At 40.5% G+C, this 12,174-nt stretch overlaps 1 protein-coding gene across 1 annotated transcript in view; it reads right to left on the reverse strand.

The window, feature by feature from the left end:
- PLEKHM3 (pleckstrin homology domain containing M3) overlaps positions 1 to 12,174 on the reverse strand; it is a 76,557-nt gene that overhangs the window by 52,018 nt on the left and 12,365 nt on the right. Inside the window, exon 3 of the mRNA XM_031601253.2 lies at positions 3,347 to 3,492. Within this exon, the coding sequence (XP_031457113.2) occupies positions 3,347 to 3,492 (146 nt within the window). The remainder of the gene's footprint in view (positions 1 to 3,346; positions 3,493 to 12,174) is intronic.

Below are 12,174 nucleotides of genomic sequence, written 5' to 3' on the forward strand. Positions count from 1 at the left end.
TTGTTTTGTCTCTGCATGCCTGATACAGGCACATCTGTAAAACATTACCAAGTATAGCAAAGTTGCAGGACACTAAAATGCAACTTTATAATGGGAATGGTCAGGCAGTCATAGAAATTCACATTGCTATTGGCCAATATGCTAGCATGTGTATTACCATGTTCACGTTACCTCAGTTGTACTGGACAGAATACACACTGACAAGCCAGTACGAATGATACGGGGCAAATTGAGGAGTTTTAATTTCAAGAATCACAGAAGGATGGATATTAACATTTTCAGACTTTTCTACAGGCTGCAGATTTACTGTTCAGAACTCAATTTACCAGAAGCCAGCCTTCCTTGAGACCTTCTGGCACAGACAGTTCACTTCTATGATTCTTCCTGCTATGCTCGCCTGTTTGCACAGGCTGGAACCTATCTGAACCAAACTGCAGAACTCTAAGCTGGGAAAACAGTTGGCATAAATAAAAGAAAGGCATTTTCACCAGATTACCTCTTTTCTCCTCACAAAAGCATGAAAAACATGAACAGGGAAACTGCAGGGAGATAAGAAGAAAAAAAGTGTACCTGGGGACTGAACTGCTGCTTGGTTATGAGAAAAGACAAATGCCTAACCACCAAGTCCTTTGAAAGCTTTTACTGCATCCAAGGGGATTTTTCTTATCCATGTGCTTTCAGGTGTTAAGTGCATTGTTGTTTTTCAACATGGTAAAAGAAGACAACTCAACAGATTTCTATTACTTCTGCTATTTTCATGTCCTGTCTTGCCAAAAGTGAGACAAGAACCATTTACAAAACTTACTTAATTGATGCAAGATAGTACTTAGCTGAGCGGGACTTCATGAAACACAGAAGAGAAACATGTCCAATTACATTATATCACCATAAAAGTCTATGTCCTAAAGTATGTGCTGCTGGTTGTTTTCCTTCGACAGGTATGACAGATACCAGAAACCTCTTTGAGAGGGAAAAAAAAAGTAAAGAAAGGCACCAAGAAGGCATGAGAAAGTTTTTCAAATTCTTAATTCAGTGTCCTTCCATTTAGTAAAATGTTAGGCATGTTTTAGTCTGTGTGCAATACTAAGTCTTTGAAGACTAAAGCCCTGTTTCAGCTCTGACTATCAAATGTGGCACATGCTTAATCCACTCACCTCCTCTGTGGGGTGTGCTATTAGTCCATCGGGAAACAAGGCACCCACTGCAGCAGCTCTACTTTCAGACATCACTACACTACCTGCGAGAGCCATGGCTCTGGCTTTAGGAGAAGGTCTGTTGCTAAGATTCACTTTGGAATGTTGCCACATGGCTTTATACAGGCACAATGCCCAATTATCAAAAGTGAAATGCTGACTAATTAAGTGTTCTTATTTAAAATTGACCCCATAGGAAATTATTTCTACCAAGATCACCTCAAGGAAGTGGGACAATATCTCTGCCTTTGCCAAGCCAGCACATTTAATCAATACACTGCTAAGGAATCATGCCATTTCATTACCAATATTAAGTGCCTTTCAAACCATACAGAAAAAAGGAACACTGAACCTTGCTCCTGAATGGCAGAAGGAGATGTGGAGATTAAAATGCAGGCAATATGCGGCCCACCTCAGAAAAGCACTGTTTAGTCAACATGGGCATAGAGCAAGGACAAAAGTAAAAGCATGTTTATGCAGAATTGAACAGAACAGGAAAAAAATCCAAGAGCTTTCCCAAAAGTAACAACAGCTATGTGTCAACTTAATCCTATACATGGATGAAGTCGAGCTGAGGAGATCCAGCTGGTGATCTCAGCTGAGTTTTGACACTGCTACTGTGGCACATAATGACCTCTTGACCTTCTCTCCCTGTTTCACTTCCCCCCCTACTAGTTGGAGATGCTGTCATGTTTTCCAAACTAAGGAATGGTTTTCCTTCCTTAAATTCATCTCTGAGTGTTTCGGCACAGAAACTGACAGACTGGCACAGAATTTGGTTGTGATCCCAAGCCACCTTACACATGTATAGACAAAATGCAAAACAATTTCTCACTGTAAGAGTTGCAGTATGTTAGATTTTCAATGAAAACTTAAGCTCGCAAGTCCTATTTTCATTTCTCCCCTCAGCTGCTTACACTTAAACCATAGGAAACAGAGCACAGAGCATAGTTTTCACCCCAAGCTTCGAAACCAAACCAGTTTATTTTCTTGGCAGTATCACTGACACCTTGATATGAGTTTTCCTTACCTTACCATCTACCTGTTCCATATGAAGGCTGCCTATAATGCCCTAAGCCTAGCAAGTTTAGTCCTTGGCAAAGGCATAAAAAAAATAATTCTTAAATATTTATTCCTAGTTTCTAGGAAAGGGAGAGTTTGAGTTTTCTTGTTTCCACATATCAGAGCTTTGTAGCTCTGAGAAATCTTGCAATTTGTGGTTCAAGACTATCATTTTCCTGATGGCAGGCTCTGGCTACCTTTTAATAATCTTCACTTCTGTCAAATTTTCTTCCTCAAGAGAGCTGCTTTTCCTCTAATAGGGCATTTACTGGTTATTTTTTTCCTTTTCAAATAGCCTATAATAATAATATTCGCAGACACAAAACATCAAACAGCCTCTCCTAACAGTGGCTGCTAGGTTTGAAGTTCTAGTATAATCTGGTTTCCTTATGAGTTCATTGTTGTTTCAGCACATGCCCTCTGTTACTGCAAAACAACACTGCTAATATGTTTGTTGGCATAATACTTGAAGGCATGTAATCAGTTCCAACTATACAGTAACCAACCACTAAGGCAGCAGCAATAGCAGATCACTGAAGTTTTAGAAAAGCAGCTTGTGTGGAAAGTAAACAACAATAGAATTTTCTCTTCATGTTATTTTCAAATGTCCAGTCCAAACAATTGCTACAGCAATTGTCCTGGCATTCTGGAAATGTTTGTGCCATGAGATGGGACATATTGGGCTTCTGCAAGCACCATTTTCAGGTTATGCCTGTTTCCAGCAAGCATTTCAACAGTTTTAGTATCCATCACTAAGCATTACCAACCTGTAGCCTCAAAAAGTCATTCTGACTCTCCCTGTCTCTTGAACAACTAGATGAGCAATGATGGAAAAGACACCATCAAGAAGAGGAGAACAGCTGCTCCTCTGGAGAAGCACCATAGGTCTGGCTAAGGAAACTGCGATGAAAATATCTGTCTTCTTGAGAGTACATGGACTTGTCAGGCTAGAGTCATTCTGGCAAATGAGTCAAAACAGATATTATCAGCAGACAATGCCTTTAACCCTCAACATGTAGTAAAATGTCTGTGTTTAGATAGAAACAGCAATTCAGTCCACTCACTAGTAAATCAACTTACAGGGAGATTACCTTGTACTTGGAAGTATCCCAGTTATGAACCAGTCGTGCAGGGATGAGGAAGCTGTCATCCACATGGCAGTTACAGCAGTAATACCATCCACTGTAGCTACACACCTTGGCTTTGCCATTGGACAAGCCTATGGAGCGCTGACAGCCTGGAGGAGAGAGGAGAAGACTAGATTTGTACAGTATGCCAGTGGTGCAGACTCAGGACACAGTAAGGAAAGTAATTATTCCTTTTTCTGAAGTAATTTAAACAAAAAATAAACAAAACCAACCAACCTCCTCATAACAGCAAACACAACTCCACAATCACCATCTTTTTCCTTAGAAACAGAGAAATAAGTATATCCTTTGTCTAGTGCTGAAAAAAACTTTCACTAACTTGAATGTGTAGAACATAGTTCAGAGAGCAAAGAGTACTTAGCACTTCTTGAGAAAAAAAGGCAGACGAGCAACTTTGAGATACTAGGCATTTAAAAGACATTGCCATAAAAAACAAAGCATCACTGCCCAATAAATCATATTTCTCAGTGTCATATTTCCACAGTTCTTGAACACCTCCAGAGACAGTGTCTCCACCACCTCTCCAGTCCAATAACTCACCACTCTTTCTGAGAAGTTTTTCCTACTACCCAACCTGAACCTCCCATAGTGCAACTTAAAGCCACTACCTCTCATTCTATTGCTGTTGAGAGGAGAAGAGGCCAACTCCCACCTTACTATAACCTCCTTTCAGTTAGTTGTGAAGAGTGATAAGGTCTCCCCTAAACCTCATTCTCCAATTCCCTTAGCCACTCATGCTCCAGATCCTTCACAACTTTACTGCCCTTCTCTGAACATGCTCCAGGGCCTTGATGACTTTCTCATAGTGAGGGGTCCAAAACTAATCACGGTACTCAATGCGTGGCCTCATCAGTACAGAGGGATGATCACCTCCCTGCTCCAACTAACTACACTATTTCTGATACAAGCCAGGATGCCATTGGCTGCCTTGGCCATCTGAGCACACTTGTGGCTAATGCTCAGCCGAATGCCAACTAATACCCCCAGATCCTTTTCCTCCACCTTACTTGCCAGCCACTCTGCCCACGACCCAGCACTTGGTCTTGTTAAAGTTCATACAATTGGCCTCAGCCAATCAATCCAGCCTATCCAAATCCAGCTGTAGGCCTTCCTGAAGTTTCCTGCATTAACTAATGAGAAAACTAATGAAGACCTTCCTTTATATGACCACCTGTTTTCAAAAAACAGGGTTGATGAAAAACTTATATTAATGTTTCCTTCTTTACCATTCATGCAATCAGAATGTAAGCATGTATCAAACGGTATTACTCAAGATACCTACTGCAAAAATATGATCTCATCTTGGGTAACCTCACCTTAGTTTGATATCATCAAACAGAAAAGCTAAATATCATGAGTGTAGATTGTTGTCATTGCTGAAATAATTTTTATATGGTACACAGTAGTAGTATTTTTTGCAGAGCAATAGTTTTAGGACAGAGAGAATGCAGATGTGCCTTTACATGGGTAAACTAAAGACAAGAAATCCAACAGCACATTACAAAACAAGATGAAATATGGCTGCTGCTTGGGATAATAACTTAGAAGCCAACAGCCTCCTAGAAAGTTGGTTGATGTCCACGTCTGACAGTGGACAAGAGGCATTTAATGCCTTCATTAATACAGTTTATCTTTTGGTTAGCCTCAAGTGGTCCAGCACTTCAAACAGATGATCTTTTAATGTCCCTTCCAATGTCTATTCTATTCTACCGCTTCATACTTCCCTCAGCACGAAGCAGCCACTTGCCTATTCTTTTGTTTTTTAACAAATGCAGTTTCCAGACTAGCCATTTATAAGAGTTCCCGTGCAGTCCTGCTCTATAATGCCACTATGGATAAAGTCAGCAGGCATACCTGGTGGTAAGCTTAATATCAGTACTCTGTAGTACACATAGAACTTTCCTTTTTGTTTTTAAATTGCCTTAGCACAGAAAGGTGAAGGTTTCAAACAACTGAAGAGACACAAAATAACCAGTCCTGTCCATTTGATTAGATATTCATCTATCAGCTCTGAAAGATGCTCACAGAAGGTACTCACATTGTCGCTAAGGAGCCCCATGTTTTTAAAAGCAGAGCAGAGGAAAATCCTGCTCCTCTGTAAAAGAAATAAAAATACCACCCATCATCTGCTCAGGAGCAAGATGAAGAACTACACAAAAGACAGCGTTTCTTCCCCCTTCCCAAGTTAAATAGAAGCAAGTCCTCAGAGTGCGTGTTTGTGTCAGCAGTTATCTCAGTAGTGCCAGCATGGTAAAAAGAAGTGTGAAAGGTCTAAATCTTTCTCCTTCTAACTTGCCTCTAGATACTTCTTTTATCATGAAAAAGCACAGAAGCATGAATCTTGATACCTCAATGGACTCCAGCTGTAGCATTCATTACATACAGCAATCCCCTCACATTGGGTGAAACAAGCTGCTAAATAACACACTGGGTTTTTCTAGCTCAGTGTGTTTGGACCAGGTGATGGCAGTACAAGCAGTACAACTACAACAGAAGAGACTGATGTCTCCCAGCTCAATACCATCAAAACTTCTATAAATGTTCCCCACTAGCCAACATTTACTTTCTAGGGAATGAGGATGGGACAGTACACACTAATTTCATTTCCCACCACTCCATAAGCTGCTGGTTTGTCTCAGCAATTTAGTTCCCGAAGGCAACAATATGCTAAATTCCAATTTCTTAGATTTGAATTGTCACCATCCCAAGCTAAAATATCTATAGATGAGACTATTTAGACATTCTTTCCTGACATCTCCTAGAGCCAGAAACTTATTCCAGTCTATGAACAGGGAATGACCAAGCACAGATGTACATTCTCCTCCTGCTCTCAGAGGACTACATCCAGCCCAGAACTGAAGGGCTCTGCAGTAAAAAGGGCTCTTGGTAAACAAACTCTGAAACTTCAGGGTTTGCTTCCTTCAGGAAGGGTGGCTTTATAAGAAGTTATTTCTACCCAGGCAGCCAATTCTCCTTTTTTCCAGTACTTCTCTGCACCCATGCTTGTTTCCTTGTTTCTCAGAAACATATTTTTACATGGAATATTTCCCTATCTTCCTCATACCCTCAAGTCAACCATATTCTGCAAAGCTACACAACAATTGTATTTGGGTATTTTTTTATGAGAATGCAGCACTAACACCTACCTTACATTTTCCCTTAGCTTACAATCCTTGCTGCTGGAAAATCACCATCCTTACCATTCTTATCTGTTGTGATTCATAATGATGGCTATTTCTACAATCCTTTCAAATCAAGTTATCAAAGCACTGATTTTCTTTGATGTTATGCAGTTCAAAGCGATGTAGAGTGTGACAAACATATTTCTATAGCATAGACCATTTATGCTACTTTGTTTTTTTAAGATGAGGCAAAAAAATAAGAGCAAGAGAAAGAGAAAAAAAGAAGGAGAAGAAAAGAATAGCAGAGGGCTTAATGCTCTTGGAAATTCTGCACCTAGCCATTCAGGTACATAAATTTGTCATCATGTTTACCAAAAGCAAAGCTAGGACAGATTCCTGGGCTCAAACTCTTCAGTATCCCTCCCCACAAGATGGTCAGATGTAGCCAACCATCCCACAGATTGGTAACACAACTCAGCAAACAGGTTTACCTGAAGAGAAGGAACCTTTTACATTTGCAGAAAAAAAATACTTGCCTACAAAAAGAGAGAACAGCTTCCACACGCTGGTGGAAAAAGCAGCATTACTTTCACCAATTCCCTTTCAACTATTCCTAATGCTCATACAGAATAGCATCCATGAAACTTCTGTACAGAGGTCTTGCAAATCCCGAGTCAAGAATAAGAATACTCTAACTTTTATTATTATCCCCAAAATCATCCCTACCTAAAGGATGTTACAGAGCAAGCTACAAATGGGAAAAGCGCGGCTGTCAGACACTGTTAGCAAAGTGAGGTAAGGAATGATCCTAAACCTTTCACCACTGAAAATATGACAAAACTACACTAGAATCAAGAAGAGAAAAGAGGGATTCGAAAAAAATAGCAGCAAGAAAGTGCTGCTGGGTACAGATGAATCTCTCAATAACGCCTCTGTGAGCAGAGTAGAAGTATCAACATGAAGAAGATCATCTCCAAATGCTAAGACTTTAGGACGAAAGAATTACAATAAGAAAAGGTAAAAGAAAATAGTTATCACAAATCTCTGTTCTTGACATAAGGTGGTGGTGAGTGGTATAGCATGGAGGACAAAATCAAGACACTACAGTACACCTCCCATTCTGCAAAGTGTAGAAAACACCACTTCTGTCATGTTTAGGGATCATAAAGCTCTTACTTTCATGGCTGATACACACAGTTATTCTTTATCCTTTATTCCTGTTCTTCAACCATTTAGCAAGAAAATGCTGAAGCAAGCGACAGTGGGAAATAAGAAAAGAGGAAGTCCAAACTCAAAATAAGCACATAACTTTATTGAATAAGGAAAACAGTTATTTACTCAGTATCAGGAAAAAGCAACTCCCTCATGATTGTGTACCATAATTAAATCTGTGACAGATTAGCTTAGAAGTTAATTCATCTAAAAACAACATACAATATGAAGAAGAAAAATGACCCACAAACATCAAAAGGCTTTTAGCTTGATAAAGCCATAAAACAGACTAAGCAGAAGGTGCATAGCAACAAATTTTCAGTGTTAGATCAGACATAAAACACTGTTCTACCTTCTCAGCAAAAACTAGGAAAGTGAGAATTACACTTTAGTTGCTGACCTTATGTTTCTGTGCTCTCTACAGTGGAAAAACTCAAACTCATGAGGAAGACAGACTAACAACCCAGCTCTTCTTTCTTGAGTTATAATCTACATCAGTTACTCCAGAAATTAGGAAGGGTTTGTTAGTCCCCAATTCCCAACTTAGTTGTTTAGTTTTTAACAGACTCCAAAGGATGAACCAACCCTCCTGAACCTATGGAAACCCCAACTACTGACTGGAGCCTTGAACTAAGCCCTAAATTAACAGCTTTCCCATCTTGACTAGTGCCAGTAAAAATGAAACACACAGCCCAAGAAACTTGGCCACCCAACCCAGGCAGGCTGGCTGGTTGCAGGACCCAGTCTAGGCTGGGCAGATGGGTCAGGAAGCACCCATCCCTTCCTGCTGCCGACAGCTCATGTGCACACAGCAGAGATGAGTCATCCTCTAGGCACCCAGGCTTTCTTCCAGTCAGCAAAGCTTGGTTTAATGTAGTCATCCAATATTTAGACTGTCAGGGCTAGGTGTAGTAAACAACATCCTTTATGTCAGTCATACTGAATATACAGATCTATCACCCTCTCCAAGAAAATCAACAATGAAAAAATAACCATAAGTGGAAAAAAGCCAGGTGACAGCACATATAGACTTCATCAATAAATTAGGAGCAAAAAAAACCCAAACAACCAAAAAACAACTAGCTGCACATCAAACGGCTGCAATAAAACGTTACTTTTGGAAACTGGCTTTTTTATTTTATTTTTTTTATTTGCTTGCATTTCTCCACTTCAATTTTACCAGAATACAGGTTCTTTTACCCTTAGTGTCAAATGCTGAGAAGGGCCAAGGTGCCATCATTTCCCAAAGAACTTGCTCCAAGGGAATTAAAAACAGCAATGAAGACATGCTTCACGTGCAGTTATGGTTTGTGAATCCTTTAACAGATGGCCAGTCTGCATTCTTCCCAGTGTTTTTAAAAATTCCTTTCTTCTCATTTGCAGGACCACAGCGCTGATGAAGAATAGGACACACCTCAACTAATTTGCTCCTCTAACCTCAATCTTTCTCTGCAAAGCCAAACAAATGGCGGGCAGGTGAAGGACCTAACTGCTATGAGATTACACAAAGCTAATGCTTTCATTGCCATTTCCCCACAATTAAGCTTTCTTAAACTGAAAAGCCCATTTACTTTACTTCTGAAAATGCAATGTCTTATGTGAGCATAACAGATCACTGATAAGAGATTTAATCAACTCAAGCAAACAAAAGAGACACCGTGCAATGTCTTCTAATGCCAGCCAATGAGCTGCCACATGACCAAAGAGTCTGTGGACCAGCAACCTCATGTTTTGAAACATGCAGGTACATAGCAAATGAAGCACTGCCTGCTCAACAAATTTAAGTTACCCTGGCATAGAAACCTTTTCTCCACACCAATTATTTTTGGCAACTAAAGAAGTGACAAGAGGGCTGACAGCTTTCCAAAAGGACTTCCTGGTATTTCACTTTTGTGCTACGTTTGCTGAGATTTGTCCACTGCTATTTATATTTCTGTTACTCGCTGCTATCAAATAGGTGCTGGGTGTGATAACAGTTCACTAAGAATTAGCTAAATTCAAGGAAGGAGTACCCTTGCTTTTCAACTACCTGGCTTTTTAGAAAGTTGAACTAAGTCAACATTTTAAATGTGAAAATAAAGAAAAACATTTAAAGAACAGGAGCCATGCAAAAAATAGGAGTTAGGGATAGAGGCTATTTGCCTTCTTCATCTACAGAAAAGTGAAGGCACAAGACAAGGGAATAGCAAATGGCAAGAGCTGCTGGGGAATTCTGCTCGTGACAGGCCTCCAGAAGGGGTTCTCCAGGTCAGACAGCTAGCTGCCCTTCTCCAGAAGCCTGTAGACAACCCAGCAGGGAGAAAGGAGTGTCACTGAAGTGCCTACAACTGGCTATCACTACTGGGCAAGATGCTGCACCTGTCAAGCACGTTCTGATGGAAGCCACCTCAAATTTGTAATATGAACAGTTTAGAATTTCTCTTGAATCCAGGTAAAATAAGTAAAAAGTAAAAACTAATTGATCACTCTAACATGTCTCATTACTTACTTCATTAAAAAAAAAAATCAAGTCATAAACCCCTAACGCTTACAAGCTTGCACATGCAACCAGCTTTCACTTCATACTCATTTGAGGACAAGAGGTCTCACCCAAAATGTCACTCTAGCTCAGAGCCCCAGACACTATCCATGGAAACACTGGTACACCCTACACAATAGCAACACGACACAGGAGCAAACTTGCAGCTATGTGGATATATGAAGGTTGGAGAAGGATGCCATTCTAGTGCCAATAGTTTCTAACTAATTCAGCTTTCTAAATGCATTGCCATTCAAAGTCAGAAATACAACCAGTGGCAGCAAAGGAAAAAGAGTTTATAAAAGCATGCCTCTCAACATTATCAGTAGCCTGATAGGGCATTATTTCTTATAATTTCGAATGATGAACTGCCTTCTACAACAGAAAGCTAAAAGTGCTGGGAAAAGATTTTGTATCTGCTGACCAAGAAAAAGACTTTCTTTTCACCTTCTCACTCCACTGTATTAACAGCTAGTCCCCCTGCGCCTCACGACTACATCTGACACTACTGTCCTGGCTTATATCACGAGTTGAAAAGTGCCAGTCAGACTCCAAGATAAACTTGTCAATAGAGAAGTGCAGACATTCTTCCCTACCTGCTTGTGAATGTCAGCTGTTTGTCTGGAAGCAGTTCCTTGAAAAGCCCTTACTAAAGGAGAAAGGAAAAGGGAGATACAGAGGATAATTCAAACAAACAAATAAAAAAACTGAAAAAAACAAAACAAAACAAAAAAACAAAACCAGGGAGGGGAACCTCACAAAGACTGCAATGAGGAGAAAAGAAAAAAAAAAACACAAAAACACAACCTCTCCTCATCAGGTCCTCCCAACAACCTTCTTTATCAGCGGTTCATTGTCAATCAATTAGCCAAGGCAGCGGGGGTCTGTAAGAAGGGGGGTAGCCTGAGAGACAATGGTCTGCCCTGTTGTATTACTATTTAATCACTTTTCTTAAATAAATAAAGCAGCCCTGAGGTGCTGTCATGTCAAGGGAATTTATAACAAAAAAAAACACATCATTTTTCATTGGTCATTACTTTTCCTTCCCTCCCACCCCTGCAGGACTAGAGAGGGTTATTACTGTAGCCTTAAGTTCCATCTTTGTATTGCTTGCCTTTGATTCCCACTCGGACCTTGCCACTTTCTGGCACTAATTTGTCAGGCCGAACAAAGGAGGGATTTGTACCTCCTGTAAGGTCTCAATTAGGAAAGGCTTCTGCTGTATTATGTGCCATTGGGACAGGACACAAAGACGGTAATTACAGGAATTTGCACTAAATGGCTGAAGAATTCACAGCAAAACTTTTCTTTCTCCCCTTCCTCATCCTTTTCCAAGCTTACCCCTCCCTGCAGCCCCGGGGAAAACTGCTCTCAATGCCTGCAAGATGTAATTACCAACAGCAGGCCCCTTACTTTAAACAGCAGCCCACTGCAGGGAACAGCACAAACTGCCTTCGGGAAGCAAGGTATAAGGAGGGAGTCTTAGCGTCTCCAAAGTCTCCTCAGCACAACTTTTCTGAGCCAGACAAGATTTCTCAGTTTCTCTCAGTTGTAATTAAAATCATTTGTTTCTTTGTGTTGTGTTAACAGCCAGAAGTACCAGCTGACTTACAAACCAGCTTGGAGGGTCTCAGGGCAAAGGGTGTGCTCCCACAGTAAATGCTATGTACCCAAGAATGGGGATAGTCCCAATGGTATCATCAAAAATCCAGGAGGTGGCATGCTTCTTACTGGCTCTTCACAATTCAAACTTCCCTGAGCAAGAGAGAACTGAGCTTTTGCTCAGTTCTGCAGACTGAAAGGAGCACTGGGAAAGTCTCACATGTATCAGGAAAAGACACAACGTGAGTGCCACTGTCAGAATACTTCATCTTTGCGGGGAACACAAATTAGTTCAGACTAAGTGTCCCATGTTTGGT

Source organism: Phasianus colchicus, chromosome 7 (genome assembly GCF_987193195.1).
Source record: "Phasianus colchicus chromosome 7, bPhaCol1.hap1.1, whole genome shotgun sequence".
In the NCBI taxonomy this organism is placed as follows: domain Eukaryota; kingdom Metazoa; phylum Chordata; class Aves; order Galliformes; family Phasianidae; genus Phasianus; species Phasianus colchicus.